Genomic DNA, 18,428 nt, shown 5'->3' with positions numbered 1-18,428 from the left:
ACCTTTCTGTCAGAGCTGATGACAGCGGCTACTTGGTGATTCATAAACATTTTCTCCAAAGTAGTATTTAGTTTTCTCCCTAAACAGAGCACAGTACATAGCTGCACACTCACCCTTGGTTCTGTGTCTGTCTTCTCACCTTCAGTCTACCCTTGCGAGGTCTGCTTGGCCCTGGCAACCGTCAGTGGCCACAGGAAGCAGGCAGGGCATGCAGTGGCCCACTCAGGCTGGGTGTCAGGCCGGGGGCTTCCTTCCTCATATACCTGTGTACTTCAGGATAGCATCTTTGAAGCTTGTGTTCTTTCACCTTGTAGTTTTGGTAAATATTCCCGTGTCCCCACCCAAATCCCGATTAATGGATTAAGTGAGGGGTGGGACGCAGTACTGCTAAACTGCTTCCCTGCTGTTCTCTGTCTTTTGCTATATGTCTGAGCAGAGCATCTAATGCTTTGTTTATTCATTCTTCATTGTTCAGTTTGCTGTTGGTTGGTTTCTTGCTTTTTAAAAAAATATGCATCCAGACATATTAAAAAATAAAAAGGACTGTTCCTCAACACAGGCTTCCAGTATGATATCAAGTATTTAAAGTTACTGCTTTTCTCCCAGTTTTCTCAATCTAAAAATTTGATTGGTTTAGTAAATTCATGCCCAAAAGAGTGAGGTATAAATCTGCTCCTCAAAGGTGTGTCAAGAGCTCATGAAAATCAGTTGTCTGGTCCTAATGCTGTAATGGCAAACTTTACAAAAAGCTGAAGCTGTTCAGAAGGATCTGAAAAGTATACTTGTGTAAAATCATGGCTTCTGTCACAATCTGAGATAATTAAAAGCCATCCAGCAGGTGGAAGCAGCCTCTGAAGTACAAATGCCCTGGGTAGAACAGGTACAGAGACAAGTCAACAGACGGACCTGAAAATAACTACCTTTGCTTAGAGTTAAATTCTCAGTGAATCAAACTGATTTTTAGCTGTGAGACGGGGGGAGCAGCTGACTACAGGTAGTTGGCCTAAGGTCACTGGACACTTTCTGAAGAGGATACTATACAGCAGTTATTTGCAGCCTTTTTCTGTTTAGAGGCCCCTTCAGAGCAAACTTGGCTCGGATCTGCTGTTCCTTCATAGTTACCAGGAGCTGACTGCTCTAATGGACTGAAAGAACCAAGGAACAGGTTAGAGGTGAGACAGTTTTGTGCATCTCATGCAAATGATAGAATAAGGAGTGGGCTGTATTTCTTGGTTTTCACTTTGGAGAACTGAAGAAGAGCAAACAGGTTCAGTAAGGCTGAGGTAAGCTGTTCCAACACTTCCAGGATATGGTTCTTTGTACAGTCCATCATGTGTTTGGGAAACAGCTTCAGTTGTTATCATTGAACAGGATATGCTTCCAGAAATAATGGTAATATAAGTACTAATATTTGCTTTATAAAAGATGGATGTTCACAGGTATCCTTCCTAGGAATTTTACTCAGGGTGGTTCTGTACAGAGAATTAAAACAAACTGTAATCCTGTAAACCAAATCCATGTAAAGACAGCTTCCACAATCCATGTGATTCCTACTTAAAAAAAACACAGGGCAAACAAGTTCCATTATCTTCAAATGTAGAGTGATTGTTTGTTACTAGTTTTCATTTATGGAAAGTACTAATTAAGTATTGAATATTGCCATAAATGATTACAAGTTTCATTTGGGAAAAGTTACTTAGGAGAGACAGCTGAAGTGTATTTGTGATTACACTTTCATGTCCCAATGATCCATATCTTGAAGGAGAACTTATTCAATGATTATTTTTTTTATCTTGTCATAGTAGATCTGCTAATAAAGATCTGTTAACGGGTTTGATTGTATAGCATCTGTGTTCTCATCTGATAAAAACTGAGAAATACTTTTATTTTCAAGGTTTTATACTTTTGTGATTCAGAGCAGTTCCCATGTCAGCAGGCTTTAATGTGGAAGCTAATTCATATTGCGAGTGAGAAACCTACCAGAAAGGCAGGAGTGAAAGCATCTACCAAGGATCATAGCAAGTCACAGAAAAATTGTCCTTTCCATAGGAATAATAAACTTGTTCACATAGTTACTGAGTTGCATGTGGTCTTGCAGTGATGTCTTACCAATGTTTGCATAAAACCTTGTTCCTACATGTTCCCTATCCTGAAGGCAGAGTTCCAACATGATTAGTGATGTGCAATCATATCTTCTGAGTAGGACAATTTAACACTGTTCTATCAGAAGTAAAAAGACCTATATAGTGAAACACTCGGATGTTGCAGGGAGATTGTAGTTTTCTGATGTCACTTTAGTGATAGCAGGAGATGTTTCTGTACTAGGAGAAAACGTTGCCTGGCAGGAGCAATTGTGACTTTCATCTGGTTTGATCAGGGTTCGTTTCACTTTTTAAGCAACTTAATGGAGCTGCTTAAGTGATAAGCTGTGCTCCTGGGAGGAACCTGTCTGAAGGTGACAGCAAACCCTCCCTAAAGGAGAGTCAGCCCAGTAACCTAGAGCTACCCTCTGACAGGCCCACCTTCTTTCACTAGCTGTGTACAAAGGCTAGTGTGAGTAGGCTGACTAATTTCATGTCTTAGCTGGATGTGATTAATCTGGGCATGTGACTCAGTTTCTGATGGGCAGGAGAAATTGTAGTGCTCTGTTAAGTGATAATGGCAAAATGGCTTTATGGGCTATTAAAAAGTTCTTCAGAGTTGGTGAGTTGACTTAAACTGTTTTTCAGCTTTGTGCTTCAACAGGAAACAGGCACACAGTTGTGGTGATTTATAGTTCTTCAGTTGAATCTGTTGGTGTTGAAGATACAAGGCAGCCGAAAGATGTGTGAAGAAAATACTACTTCAAATGCAAATTTCTTACCCTCCCTTGAGAAATCCCAGGGTTGTTTGAATGTATTCTGCTCCCAGGTGCCTAGGTGCTCTTTTAGGACTGAATTATGCCTGTGTGGGCAACTAATACCTTGGTACTAATAACTGAGTGCTTACAAGGCTCTAGTTACTCTTCAAATCAAAGAAGATTCTGAAGAAAGTTATAACATGACTGGAGCGATCAAGGTGGTGATTTGCAAAGGTGATGTTGAATTAATGTCTTTAGTGGTATTGTACGATGCATAAGTGCTTGCTTTTATAAAGTGTTGCATGAAGATTCAGCCTGCAGATTTTTAGTACAAGTGGTCATTAATGTGTGACACCTAGCCTGTCTAAATAGCAAAGGCATCGTCCTGTTTTCAAGTTTAATTTTCAGATGCATCGTTTAGTAAACACAGTAATATGGATATGAAAATATTTTTCACCTCACACTTAAAAAGGATGAACAAAATATATTAATTACTTTTTTTAGGAGAATTACTGAAGTTTGAATTGCTATCTTGATACTATAAACCTGCAATAAGTGGCAATGTCAAGGGTTCCTACCCCACCTCCTCCTGGGGAGATGTCCAGTGGACCTGTGGCTGAAAGCTGGTGTTACACACAGGTAATTGCATAAATTCTAATGGCTTTATTTTTTTAGTCAATTATAATTTTTAAAAAAATAGCTAAAATTGAGTTGTGCTTATAGTCCAGCTAGTTCTCATATTTAATGCTTTGATATGTAAGTTAAATTTTAGTGACTTTTTCTACATTTTTTGTTCAGGTTAAAGTAGTAAAATTTTCCTACATGTGGACCATTAATAACTTCAGTTTTTGTCGAGAAGAAATGGGTGAAGTTTTAAAGAGCTCTACCTTTTCATCAGGGCCAAATGACAAAATGAAGTGGTAAGGTCTTTATTCTAGCAACTGCTTTGTTTGTTTTTCACTCACAAAAGCTGGAAAGTTAAATTGCAAACAAATATTAAAACTCAGACATTATTGAAGTTTTGCAATAGGTATGGGTTTGTTCTAATTTCCAAGTTTCAATAGTCCTAACTGAAACATTCGTTTCAATAGCATGTATCATTGGATCTTATAAAAATATTTCTGAATTTGTTCTGGGTAAAATTTAAAGTACAATTTCTGTTTCTTTCAGGTGCCTGAGAGTGAATCCAAAGGGATTAGATGATGAAAGTAAAGACTACCTGTCATTATATTTGCTTTTAGTCAGTTGTCCAAAAAGTGAAGTCAGAGCAAAATTCAAATTTTCCCTGCTGAATGCAAAAAGAGAAGAAACAAAAGCAATGGGTAAGGGAATCTTAATGTATTTCATGTGGATTTGTAAGAATATCCCAAAGAAAATCTGCGTTGTAATTTTTTATAGTTGCGAACAGAAATTAGTATTGAGATAAACTTTAAAATATCTTTTTTATATCCTTTTAGAAACTTAATTAAAAGCCTTGTTCACGATTCATACATTTCTGATCACTGAGCGATGTTAATTCTATCCTGAGCAGTATAAATTACAGCGCATTATTAACTGCTGTCACTCCAGATTCTTGTCACTTAGCATTTCTAGCAGATTATTCCTGCTTCCTGTTAGTACGGGTGTATTTTCTTGTTTCTAGCTACAGTGGAAGTAAGTGTTTGATTTCCATAATTAATTAGGATAAACATGCAGGGTTGTTGGGTTTTTTTAGACACTCCTTTACAATGTTTTGGTCTATTTAATCTGATTTACACTGTAATCAGCTCAAAAACATGAGTGATGTACCCAAGGAATTAGAAGACTTTGAACTAACTGGTAGCTTGATTTAATTGCCTTCTTGGTATGAAAAATGTATGGCTCTTAGTCTCAAACTTGTAAGCACCACCTTCATTGGAAACACATTTTTGGGAAAGCTGGAATCATCATGAAAACACATAATTTAATGCTGGTCTGCACCAAGTTTTTGCTGTTGCTAGTCCTTTATAAGAAGAATCTGTGTACTTTTCTTCCCTCCTCCTACTCCAGGACTTAAAAGATCTTACAGGGTCTGTTCTGTTGCAAGTTCTGAATTTCTTGGAGACATCTGCAGATCTCCACTACTCATACCCAAAGTTCATGCTACTTTCTCCTTACATAACTAGGCCCACTTGTAATCTTTGCAGTAAATCCACAAAACTGAGTTCAAATAAAAATTAAATAATTGGACTTCTCAGGCGGAAAGTAAATTAAAGAAATTGCACTCTGTATATCCTCTTCTGCTGATGGAGCTGGTTGCTTCAGCCCATGCAAATCACCTGGTTCTGGAGCTTATATGAACAAAGGTACACTTCTATACATTTGGTGGATCATGGCTTTTGGCTTTGAGATAGTATTCCAGTCCACTACTGGACTGGTGTATGTAATGAAGTGAAACGGCAGTGTGTGCATCAAAAAATATTTTGAGATAATCACAGTATCACAGAATTATTGAGGTTGCAAGGGACCTCTGGAGGCTGTCCAGTCCAAACCCCGTGCTGAAAGCAGGTCAGTTAGAGTAGTTTGCTTAGGATCTGTCATGCTTTGAATATCTGCGAGGATGGAGGCTCCAGAACTTATCTGGGCAACCTGTTCTATACTTCTGACTGTCTTTTGCCTTAGGGGTTTATTGCTGACTCTTGTTCATTTGCTGTCTGCTAGGACCCCAACTGCCAGTCACCTGTTTCTTCCTGGTCAGTAGGTCTAGCAGCAGACACCAAGCATGATATTACTTGCATGGGGCTGCCGTCTAATCCCGACCCATAAACTCTCAACTGGTTTATCTGTTGCAAGTAGAGCTCTGTGCATTCCTGCAGTTGTCGTGGAAGGGGTAGCTCCCTTCCCTCACCTTCCTGGCATGGCTTCCCTAAAGAGCTTGTACCTGTCCACTGCAGCACTGCGGTCACTTGAGCCATCCCACTGTGTCTCTGTGAGGCCAGGGAGATTGTATCCCTGCAGCTGCACTCAGACCTGTAGTTCCTTCTGTTTCTTCCTCATGCTGTATACATGAGTTTACAGGCATTTCAGAGAGGCACTCCTGAAGAGTATTTGCCAAGTGTTACCTTAAATGCTAAAAATCATAAGGTCTTAAAACACCAAAATCCAGTGGGTAGATGCATCTGCAGCTTTTGCAGTAGTAGCTGTCCTGTATTTGGCACAACAGGAACATTAAACATCTTTTCGTTTTGGGAAATTACCAACAGAAATCTTGATTCTTGGGCTTCCCAGCCATTTGCCATCTGCTTCTGGAGATGCTGTGTTTTTATTTATACAGTATAATGATGCCTGACTTAAGATGTCCTTTGTAAATTGATAATTCATGCATAGACAACTGCTTCAAGTGGTGAAGCTGTGTATAAAACAGGTAACAAACTAACATTTTAACATTATTAGGAGGAAAATATGTGTAGGCTTTTATGCTGCTGTATTTTTGTGGTTTTGTGTACTGAAATTACTACTGATCACCTAATTTCAGAGCGTTCACACTGGTTGTTGCTGATACAGTAAAATCAAAGTCTGCAGAATAAAGAATTGGGCTGAATATAGAGAACACATTTTTGAACCTTTTTAAAATGATTTTGATTTTTCATTCTATTTCTTAAGGTGTGTGAGTTTTTGGCAAGTTGGTAAAAATGTGAAAACACTAATCCAGATGCCAAAAAACCCTAAACAATATATATATATTTTAAATTAAAAAAATGTGAACAGTATTTTACATTTGTTCTGTTGCCCTCAAAGCCCACGCTGCACTTCAGTAAGTGCATTTTAGCTTTGCTTCTGTGCTCTGCGTCGTTTTTTTTGTTTGAATATGTGAGTGTAATAAGGTGACAAGGGTAGAGACACCTCATGCATTCTCCGTTCCTGGGTGGTGGTTCATTGTGTTAAACCCACCCACCCCCAGTCAAAACCTGTACAACATTTTGCTTAATTCTAGTGAAAAACTTATGAATATCATTTTTCCAGCTATTGGCAGTGAGGACAACGTATTTTACATGTAACATACAGAGTGTGTTGCATGGTCAAGTCTGTTTCAGTGATGCTACCAGTTTATCTAGTGTAGAGAACACACTTTCCTGATGCCTAACTTGGGCATTGTAGAAGGAATGATATTTTTAATATGTTCTGTAATGAAAAATACTTGGCTTTTATAACATACTTTGGACTTTAACTTCTAATTTGCTCTCCAGAGGGCTAAAGTATCTATACAGCAAATGAAATGGTGACATCTTTCTCACCCAGCTTTTTTGGAATGAAAGGAAAGCTCCATCTTGGAGAACTCTTCTTGAAATTACCCGCCCTCCCCTCCAGTCTTATTTCAGAAGTATTCTTGCTCTCTTCATTTTGAAGACTCTTTCTAAACATAATTCAGAGTATGATTTATTCTACTTACATTCTCAAAGCTATTCCCAAATAACTTCTTTCCCATGTTTTAGTTCCATGTAAAAGTATATGGTGCTCTTTACTGTGGTTCGGTTTGTGGAACAAGTGGCCACCTTTCAGTGGACCTGCCATGTAAAACAGCTAATCTTACTGAATTAGTTGTGTTTGCACTAATACGACCTTGGAGAACCCTTTGTGGGCTATGAACCTTAGAGCTGGAAGAAAAGGGTTGTGTGATCACATCAAATCTGATGGATTAAAAAAAAATAATTCTCCTAACTATGGTTAAAAGGTAAATACAAATATCTTTCTATGGCCAAAAAAATAGTTTATGTGAAAGCTTTTATTTCTGTTTTGCTTTTTTAATGCTTTTACTGTATTTCAAAATAATTTCAACCTGTGAAACAAGATTTTCTGTTTCAAGAAGAAGTCAAAACAGATTATGACAACTGCAGAAGTGTTGTCAGAATGCATTTGTGATGACAAACTCATTGTAATGGTACTTCCCTGTGAACAATTTCTGTTTTGACACATTGGCATTCTTAAACACCAACTGAAAAACTCCTCTCTTGCTGGATAGTGCCTAAGATAACATTTAAGGAGATGATATAGTCTGAATTGCAAATTGTGCTCTACTGTCAAGTGTTCTATGAAATAACACCATTACAACATTTTAAAAAGTTTTAATTTTGTGGGGTTTCTAAGAGTGTGACACATGATCCAAATGTGTTAAATTGATTCATTTCTTGATAAACACTTAGCCTTAATATAGACTTTAGGTGGTGTTTTGTGTTAAGATTTTTATTTAACTTGCTTTATTTGTGCATAACTATTTTTTTATCAGAAAGCCAAAGAGCATATCGATTTGTGCAAGGCAAGGACTGGGGTTTTAAGAAATTTATCCGAAGAGATTTTTTACTAGATGAAGCTAATGGTCTTCTACCAGATGACAAGCTTACATTATTTTGTGAGGTGGGTATAGGTTCTTAAGTAGTAAACTTTCAAATAAAATGTTTTCCGCTCTAGTAGATAGATGTTTATGTTGATTCAAGCAGTAATATGCTATAAAAATTGTCTTCTGTAAACTATAAATATATTAAAGTACATATTTGCTTTGGCTGTATTGTATTTGTTTGGTTTTTTGGATACATGTTACTAAAGTGTAGTGTAGAAGAAGTCTGAATTGATCATTTATAAACTGTTGGGCTTCTCCATGAATCTGCCAGATTAAATTAGAATTGACTGTAGAAATACTTAGTAAAAGGTGGCTGATACTTTTATAGACAGCATGTACGGTTTTACTGAGGTCACTTTTATTTGAAGTTGTATTTGGAATTATAGGATTGTTTTTCAATATATAAGCAAAAGGAAATGTCTACATGCTGGTTCTCTTAATTTAAAAAAAAAACAAACCTATTTGTCAGTCTGTATTCCTATAATATCATAATTGACATCTTTAACCATTGAACAGGCCTTTCCAGTAAATTAAACACTTCATTTTTATAATAATTGTTAAACATTTTGTTTTTTGAACAAATGCAAGTATCCTGTAGAAGGACTGCTTAATACTGAGAATTGATGTTGAGAGCTGTGGTGTAAATGTAACTTGATGGTGCATTATGGGTCACTTCTACTATATCAGTTACATTGCTAACCTAAATTGTCATATTAAAATTCAGAGAAAAGCTTACTCAGTGTTTAAAAATGGAAACCAGAGGAAGTTGCAGTTTAAGTACAGTGTATGTTAAATATACATTGACTGGTTATCTTTGGTGCCATAAAGTGATTAGTGACTTAGGAGGATGATAGATGCTCTAACTGCTCCTATGTTTGCTTTGATCTGTGTATTTACAGGAAACGTGTAAAAATGTTTTGGCAAGATTATAATTTAATTATATGTCATTATGCTGTGTAGGAAGAATAATTGAAATGTGGCCCCTGAGACTAGATATTGCAAGTATAGTGCATCTTATTTTCACTTAGACAAGTTAAATTAGCTGTATGATAAATTTGTTATGAGTACAGTTATTTGGATGATAAAAACAGATGTAACAAGTGTGTTATTCTTCTGTAAAGATACTTTTGAGTATTTTCTCATTTTAAGTTTTCTTTGTAATGAATACTTTGATGTAACTGAACACTTAAAAATTGTTTGGTTTTGGAAAGAGGTCGCTATCTAATCTTAGAGATAAAGTTTTTAAAAAAATAAATGGAACAAATACTGAATTTTCCAGAAGAAATATTGGTTACGCTTTGATGGTAATCTTTAAATATAACTGTGTTTCCCTACAATGCTTCTCCGTGTTTTAATGTGAGTGGCTTTTGTGAAGTGTTTGACCTACCCTGATTATAAATGCTGAAGGAGGTGCAACATTTGAATGTGCACAGTGAACATGTTAAAATAACTCCTGGCGTGTTTCAAGCTAAAGCAAAAAAAAAAAAAAATTGGAAATAAACATATTTTTTAAATGTTGTTATTTGGATGTGTTCTAGCTCTTCAGCTGTCATTAGAAATAACAGATGTTGGCTGAAGGACCTGTTTCTATAGACAAATCTGAAGTTTTTGTCCTTATAGAACTTAAGTGTAAGTTCTAATTTCTGTGTTTGCCTTCCTACTTGTACCCTGCTTGGAAGGCTGACTTACCACTTCTTTAAAACTATATTGCACTTGGCTTGATTAAACTTGCCAGATAGAGCAAGTATTTAGTAAAGGTCACTGAGTACCAACTGTGCTGTTTGGCTCTTCTTTTCTCCCTGTTGGGTTGCAGGAGGATTATTTGGCCTTCCTTGGCAGCAAAGATACTCCTTCTGTGTTGCTAAACGTTCTTAAGATCAGTTGGATGTGTTCTTGGCTTGGAAGGTGAATGGTTGTTAAATACTTCTTGCAAAGTCAGATGTTGCCACCACCAAGTGACCTATTGATTTAATACAACTTTGTACTTTTATTTCTTTAAGAAAACTGATCTCTTTCACTCATTCTCACTTTCCATATGATTTGAAATTACTGAAGCCTTGCAATTATTTTCATTTGCTGATAGAACAGACAATTCTCTGCAGGATTGTTTTTCCTAGTGAGTACTTTCACAGATCTCTTACTTAGCTTAGGCTGAGTAGTCTAGGGTATCACTTACAGCATCTTTACTATTGGATCACCAGAGATTCAAACCCAAGAAAACGATAGACGTTATCAATGTTAACTGTCATCACACACAACTTGTTCAGGTTCTAGTTTATAGATTTTTATATACCTTTACACGTGAGGGTAGGCAATGCAAACAGGACCTGTGCCCCTAGAGTGAGTATGCTGTGCAGAAGCTTCATGTTGGATTGATTCCTAAGTAAATCAGACCTTGTAGGGTACCTGGAAGTCTTGGCTAGACTGCTGTTAGTTTTAGCATCTTCATTCCTGCAGTTTAGTGAAGAAATACCTTCACTCTTGTGAGTGATTTTTATGAACACAGCTCTAAGGTGCCTGAAGTGTAAGGATTTGTGTCAAGTGTTGAGACAATCGTAAACCAGTCACTTTTAGCCGAGGATGAGTTTTCAGTTTGTATGTAGGATAAACTTGATTGGATTTCAGCTTGATTTAAATAAAAAACCTACTCGTTAAGCTTACTGTCAGGACAAGTGAGATGAAATATCAAACCCCTGTGTTTGTATTCAGAATCTTTAAATCGTTATTATCTATAGACAATACATGCCAGGCCACTTAGATGCAGGAGACTTGAACTAAAATCTTGCTTGGCTTATATCCTTAAAGGATGTCTCAACAAATGGTTGTGTTGCACAACTGTCTATATATTAGCCATTCTGAAATAGAAGCTGGGAACATCAGAGATCAGTTTAAGTACTTGTAAATAATGTGTAGATGAACTTCCTAGGCACTGCCTGTAGCTAACAAGAGGCTGCTCTGCAGACAGCTTGGGTCGTGAAGTTTTAAGAAGCAGAGTTCTCCGTTGGCAACAGAAGACAACTTTGCTAAGCTAAAACTTTGTTGTGTGTATGTATATCTCCTGAAATCACTCTGTGTGTATGAAAACTGTGAAATAGAGTACACAACAGCTCTATAGATTTTTTTTTCAGTGCTGTAAATAGCTAGTCTTACTGTGAAAGTGAAATTTCAGTGCTTTGGGGTATATATATATATTTTTCCCCCTTAAAAGGTGGAAGAACATAAAGGATTTTATTATAATCACAAGGGGGTATGGGATGAAACAGGGCACTAAGCAATGATTCAAATCCCCAAGCTTCTGTCTTAATTGGATCGTCCCCCTCTTCTGATCTGGAGCTTGGTTTGCAGTGCTCCAACTTCTGTGAAGCTTAGCTATGCTATTTTTGCTTTATGCCAGATTTATTCCAGATGCTGTGCCTCAGGAAATCAAACAAAGCACTGATCTTAACAGTGTCAGCATTTCTCTTGAATATATAATCCTAATTTTCTGTATTTGGGAGATGCAGTTATCAAGATCTTGTAGTATGGCTCTTCCTTATGAAGGTTTTATTCTCAGGCATGTGATCTCAGACAGCAGAAGTGAAACTTGCTGGATTCTTCTGTTTTCACAACGTACTGATTAAAATGACTTAGTATGTAAAGATACATGAAAAAAAGAATGCTACTGTCTTTATGTAAAAGACTTGATGGAAAATAATAGCAGTATATTCACTTCAAATGCGCATATTTTGCAGTTTTCTTAACTAGTTCTGTACGAAAATTATATCCTGTGACCATGTGTTTCATTATTGAAGTTACCTACTACATCTTGTATTTCATTGGCTATTATTTCTAAAATAATGGCTTTTAATCTCGTTTGGAAGACAATCACTTGTGATTCCTGCCTCAGTTGGACACAGTAAAATGAAATAATGAAGGAACTATGTTACTTGCACTTAATTTGCATTATCACATTGCACGTTAAATATAAACTTACTGTAATTAAAATTAGAAATATCATACTATTCAAACTTTATGTGGATCTTCACATTTTCAGTGACCTTGTGATCCTGATGATCTGTTTAGGATTTTGTAGTGTATATATTTTAATTACACATGCGAAGAACGTTAAAGTGTTAAATTTATCTCTGAAATAGCATTAACTTGCTTTTTGATCCCACTGGTATCCCAAAACCCATATCTGTCCTTGACTTACTTACTCTGGCATTTCTGTCAGGTGGCATGTGGTATTGTGCTCTCTCTTTTTGTTTTGGTTGGATAAATACACAATATTAGAGTCTGTATGTAAAGCTGTGTTTGTTTTATGATACTTAAACCAATGCTTTACAGTTTGCTTTTATGGCTCTGGCCTAATGCCAGAAACTACTGTTTTTTGCTTTGCTTTGGAATTGCTGAAGTTCTAGCAATAGGTACTGTAATTTATTTATTGTTAGCATTCAGTTATGAAGGAGTTGTCTTGCTGTGATTTTCTGTTAGGTAAGCGTGGTCCAAGACTCAGTAAATATATCAGGACAGTCTAATACAAACACTTTGAAGGTACCTGAATGTCGACTAGCAGAAGATTTAGGGAATCTCTGGGAAACAACAAGATTTACAGATTGCAGTTTTTATGTAGGAGGACAAGAATTCAAAGCTCATAAATCTGTCCTTGCAGGTACTTTCTACTTTTGTATTGCTATTATTTTGTAATTTAAATTGCTAAAAGTTTAAAATTTGATTATATTTAATATTTACCTTTCTTGATACAGCACGATCTCCGGTTTTTAATGCAATGTTTGAGCATGAAATGGAGGAAAGCAAAAAGGTAAGCCTGACAGAAAACTTTACCTGTAAATATTTGTACCTTATGAAAAAGGGGAAAGTTGCAGAGATCTTCAAGTATTGCCAGTTGAGGAAGATGAGTACTGCATGGTGGTGCATGAGTGGAGGAGGTACTACTCCTGAACACTCTCCTGTTGAGTTCTGGGGGAGTTTCTTTGCGTAGAAAAAGCAGATAGGGCTGACCATACGGATGTTCTGGAGGGAGGATTTGTTCTTTCAGGTACTATCTGCCCGAGATCAGTGTTGGTTGGTTGTTTTTTTTTTAACATTAGCTACTGATGTAGTTGACCTAGTAATCTCTTCCCCTTTGTGCTTTTATTCCTTCACGTAAGCTGATTGACTTGATTAAGATTTTGCTGTAGTGCATTAAAACATTTTATATGGTAGCTATGACACAAACAATAGGTGAATTATGACTCAAACTAAGCCCGGAGGCAGTGAAGCTCTCCTCATTCACAGTTCCTGCAGGCACTTGACCTGTATAAGTGTTCTGGAAGGGTAGTTACTTAATCAGCAGAGAGCTGCTTCTGCTTTTATGAGGGGTTGTTTGTGTATTTCATGAAGAATAATATCTAAAATGGGTTGGTTACAGGCAGAATCCATGAAAAAGCAAGGGACTGATCAGCTCCCTCAAGGACTGTAGTAGGTGATCATCACTTAGTTATGGAGGCTGCAATGGTGCCACTTGTGTGAACAAATAAATCAGAGAAATATGGTGCTGTAGCACAACAGTGTTTCACTGACGTGGTGTTTTTCTCCGCTGCACTTCTCTAGTCTGGAAACTTTCACAGGTAGAATTGGAATATTGGAAGCATTTTATCGAGATTTTTGGACTGAAAGAAACTTGGACGTGTCACAGCTTCAGTAGTGCAGCCCTACTCCTAAATGCTGTATGTGGTTCAGTGGACAGGGAACCAGAACGTTTACATCTCATGGGCTGATAGATAGCCTGTGAGTTTTGTACTCCGTTCAAAAGTCTGTTGCTTGCTTGTATATCTTTGACATTATTTCCTACTTCATTAGTTGCTTATAGGGAATACTATTAGAGCATGGATGAAGCACACAATACCACAGTTCTATCAGGACAGTCTTCAGCTACACAATGTCAGCTAGATGTGCTGCTTTGTTTGCTTTTTGGATTCTGAGAACAAAACAGGCTGTGTTGACTCAATTTAAGTCAAGCCAAAAATGGCTCACTTTGTCTGCTGCTCTGACTTGTGATGTTCCAAACACATCATTGTCAAGCTGGAAACTCTGCACCACTTTTAAATATTTCTGAAACTGTGCCTTGAGTTTTATGTACAGCCTGTGCAATAGAGTCCAGAATTAGACATTTCTAGAAAAAAAAAGCAGCAATAACTTTTTATTGTTGAGGCTTTTCCAACAGATTTCTGCCTGACTTTAAGAGCTACTGATTTTGATTACTTTTTGCTTAATATGGTTGAATGTTAACTTAAATGTGTAAGAATTTTTGTATGATGGATGGCAAATGCTCGTAGTGTCCGTGCAGATGATACTTGATATGTTCACTTTAAAGTTGTAGCTAAACCAGAGGCTTTTATTGATTATTCTTCTTCACCAGAATCGTGTAGAAATAAATGATGTAGACCCTGAAGTTTTTAAAGAAATGATGAGATTCATTTACACAGGAAAAGCACCAAACCTTGAAAAAATGGCTGACAATTTGTTGGCAGCTGCAGACAAAGTAAGTAACGGACTCCGGTTCTCAAACCTAATCTTTGTAACATTCTTCTAAAATAAAAGTATCTTTTCAGTTTGATATATATTTTGATATTAATATGAAAACCAGATCTCATCAGAAATGGAGAAAGATGGGAAAGAACAGACTTATCTTTAGCAGTAGAAGTCTTATAAATATTTCTTGATCAGAAGTTTCAGATATTAATTATACTTACTATCCAAATTTTTTTATCAGCAATATGATTTGGAAAATTGGTCTCAAATGAAATGTATTCTAGATCTTCGTATTCTTAAAGAGGATTTATACAAGTGTTTGAATTAACTCTGCTCCCTAAAATACTGCTGCTTCAGACATTTTTTGTCTTCCTTACAAATATAGTAATTCTAATCTTTCATAGCTTCTGTATTGGGCTCTTTTCTATTCTTTAAATTGTTGCTCTGTGAAATATTTTTTTTACTATTTTTGAGGTGAGGGGACTTATAACAGCACAGAAATTAAGGTGAGATTATTCCCTTTCATAGCATCATTTACAGTTTTTCTTACACTTTAAAAACTTGACCCATACCTTGGTTTTATTCTTCACTGCTTTAAAACTTGGGTAGAAATTTTAGTTAACTTTCCTCAGAGGGCACACAGTTGTCTTTCCCTGAGGAGGCGTAAGTAGTTTAGAATCCGGAAAATACTAATTTCAGTTTGTGTAATTGGAAACTTTTTTCACTCTCAGTTGAGTGTGGCAATTTGTTAAACTAACTTTGCAATTTCTGCATTGGCTGTGCAGTCATATCCGTAAAACATTAGTGATAAAACCAGCCTATTCTCATAATCAATCTCAATTAAGTCATTTAAGGTAGTGTAAGTCATCCCAGTAGTTAATTTCAAGAAACACTTATTTCTTTTCTGGCAGCTTAATGTGTTCTGTTTTTTGGTGTTTGTTTTTTTTTTTTTCATCATCTCTTGACCTGATGCTGCCCTTTGACTTACCACTCTTTTCACCTGTCACTGCCAGCATCTCACCTTCCAAAGCTGATGGTCTTTTGTTAAGTTTCAGTACACTCAAGCAGGAAGGGGAAATGGTGGTGTTTTATGAATGATGGCCTTTATTTAGGGCATGATTGATAAATGTAGAGAATATTATAATGTACAGTTGCATGCTTGTCCACAATACCAGAAAACAAAAATGGTGATCTAGGAGGTCCCTGTAGCTTTTTGTAACAGTAAAAAACTGCTAGAAAATTTTTGCTATTTGTTCTGAATGTGAAATAATAATAATCTAAGAAATGAGTGTTCTGCATATTACCAAAGGCATTACACTGCTGAATTACCTGGTGGGTACAGATTGTTGCAATTTATATGTATTTACTGTAAGTAGAGGTAACCTGAGGAATACTGTAGTAATAAAATGGAAGTAAAAATGCATAGGTCTAGATAGATGTTAGCCTAATAAATTGAGTTTTCTTAAGTGGTGTTTCTTTGTTGCATGAACAGTTGCTAACACAAACGTGTGACTGGCAATTTGAATATATGCCACTTATGTGGCTGAAATTCTTTTTGGACTTGAAAACTGTATCTGAAAGATGCTAAACTAAATGGGATGAGTAAGATCTCAGTAGAAATGTATACAGCTGAATGAAACCTGTTCAGACCATGGCATGCCTCAAGAAAGCACAGTTTATTCACGCAAATATAATGTGGGAATGCAATTACTCAGTTTTCTGGTAGGCTGTGTCAAGGGTATGGAAGAAATTAAGAAATTCAGATGGGGATGGGGCTAAACTTGGAACAAGGTAGTTTCAAACAGGCTAATGTATTTTCCCTTGGACAGTTTAACAAATACTTTCCATTGTATAATTTCTTGTCTCTTGCTTAGAGATGTAACCCCATCTAATGATGATTTTGATAAAGAGCCCATGTCTGTTCCTTGCTCTTTTTTCCCTTACCAAACTGAAGGAAAAAGAAAACTTCTGAATAAGTTGGTTTTGTTGTTTTATTAAAAGTTCTCTTAGTAAGCATTTGCTCAGTTTGTGTCAAACCTAATGCATTTCTTACCCTTTGAGGACTCATCAGTGCAGCATATTGAATTTTGAATTACCTGTTTGGAAGCAGTTTGTTAAGTGTGGGAGGCACCAAGCATTTTCATGACTGGAACTGTGTTAAGCTGTAGAGATAACGGTAGAAAGAACGAGTTTGAAGAATGATTAGTGTAGTTTTTTCTTTTATCAGTATGCACTGGAACGGCTGAAGGTCATGTGTGAGGAAGCACTGTGTAGTAACCTCTCGGTAGAAAATGTTGCTGACATTCTTATCCTCGCAGATTTGCACAGCGCTGAACAGTTAAAAGCACAAGCAATAGACTTTATTAACAGGCAAGTAATATTTGAGACTCTAAATATATTTGTATTTATGCTTTGTGTACCTTTTCAATATTAGCACAGTTCTCTCTTACAGGTGCAGTGTTCTTAGACAACTTGGGTGTAAAGATGGGAAAAACTGGAATAGCAAGTAAGTTTCCCTGCCTCACAATGTTCTGTGCAAACAATGCTAAACAGACTGCAGATCTTAAGAACTGTTGATTCATTTCCACACTGCTGAGGGCAGTCACTGATCGGAAGTAGGCTTCAGCAGATGCTAACCCGGTTGTGATTGTGACTTCCTCCTTAAACGACAGGGACAGTTAACTGCCCTTCGGTGTGAGATCGTAACCGTAGCTGGCTTTCCTTCCTTTCCTAGGGACACAGCAGTGCTGTGAGGTGGTGTCAGCAACCTTTATGAAGGAAACCATTCTCTTGACTAACCAGGTTTGTGGCTGGAGGAGTGACAACCCCAGTGTGGTTTCCAGACTTCCTTAGGTCAATCTGAGCCTGCAGCCTTTCCAAAGAAAGGAGGGCAGTTGCTCTTTTTGCCTTAGGCAACATGTTTGTGCACCTTCCCCCATGCCAGCGCTAGTATTGAGGCCACACAACTGGTCAGTCAGGTCCCTCTGATCTGGCTGAGTCCGTAAGTGCTCATGCCTACACTGGAAATAGGTTGAGAATATGTGGGACTGTAGGACAGATTGCAGCATATGTTTAGAACAGCTCAAGTGAATCATGGAATAGAAGACAGCCAGCTTCAGAATAGCCAGTGGTAGGCTGGAACAGTAAAAGAATAGCAGAGCACTTATTACTTACGGTCAGAATCTCCAGAGAAGTTATAAGCTGTGTTGTACCAGTTAATACTAGTGTTTCGCTTTTTTTTTTTTTTTTTTTTTTTAAAAAAAGGCCAGAAACATCTTCACAGGCCTATTGATTAAGCATTACATGGACAAGGAAGTGGGTGGTGGAAGGTAAATAGTAAAATGCCAGTAGGAAAATTAAAAAAGATAAGTCAGAATGCACAATAATGTAAACTAGTTGACATGTTCCTTCTCAAGTGATTTGGAATTTACTGAGCTGAATTCTGCCTTTGGTAATTGGTAGTGAAGATGCTGGTCATCTTAACTTCAGCTAAAGCATCTGCAATAAACCAAAGAAGTAATGTGAGAGGGCCTGGTTTAATTTACTGGCTCTGGGCACCAGGGAGTATGAACTTTGGTTTTGTTTCTTCAGGCACTTACCTTTACTGACTTGCAGCAGAAGATTAAAGGCTTGCATTAGAAATCTGCAAAAGGTTTTTTTAGAGATCGTATAGTGTAGAGGTCAGCTGTTAACTTTATGCTTGACAGTGGTCCTGAAGCAGTG

General features: G+C 37.0%; 1 protein-coding gene across 1 annotated transcript in view; it reads left to right on the top strand.

The window, feature by feature from the left end:
* The window catches only part of SPOPL (speckle type BTB/POZ protein like), a 37,565-nt gene that overhangs the window by 13,960 nt on the left and 5,177 nt on the right, over positions 1-18,428 (top strand). Inside the window, exons 2-10 of the mRNA XM_037397165.1 lie at positions 3,344-3,478; positions 3,638-3,759; positions 4,010-4,161; positions 8,082-8,209; positions 12,666-12,843; positions 12,938-12,993; positions 14,593-14,715; positions 16,933-17,075; positions 17,158-17,211. Coding sequence (XP_037253062.1) covers positions 3,401-3,478; positions 3,638-3,759; positions 4,010-4,161; positions 8,082-8,209; positions 12,666-12,843; positions 12,938-12,993; positions 14,593-14,715; positions 16,933-17,075; positions 17,158-17,211 — 1,034 coding nt within the window. The 5' untranslated portion in view covers positions 3,344-3,400. The remainder of the gene's footprint in view (positions 1-3,343; positions 3,479-3,637; positions 3,760-4,009; positions 4,162-8,081; positions 8,210-12,665; positions 12,844-12,937; positions 12,994-14,592; positions 14,716-16,932; positions 17,076-17,157; positions 17,212-18,428) is intronic.

The sequence above is a fragment of the Falco rusticolus genome, chromosome 8 (assembly GCF_015220075.1).
Source record: "Falco rusticolus isolate bFalRus1 chromosome 8, bFalRus1.pri, whole genome shotgun sequence".
NCBI classification, from domain to species: Eukaryota; Metazoa; Chordata; class Aves; order Falconiformes; family Falconidae; genus Falco; species Falco rusticolus.
This window is presented reverse-complemented; position numbering and strand designations above follow the sequence as displayed.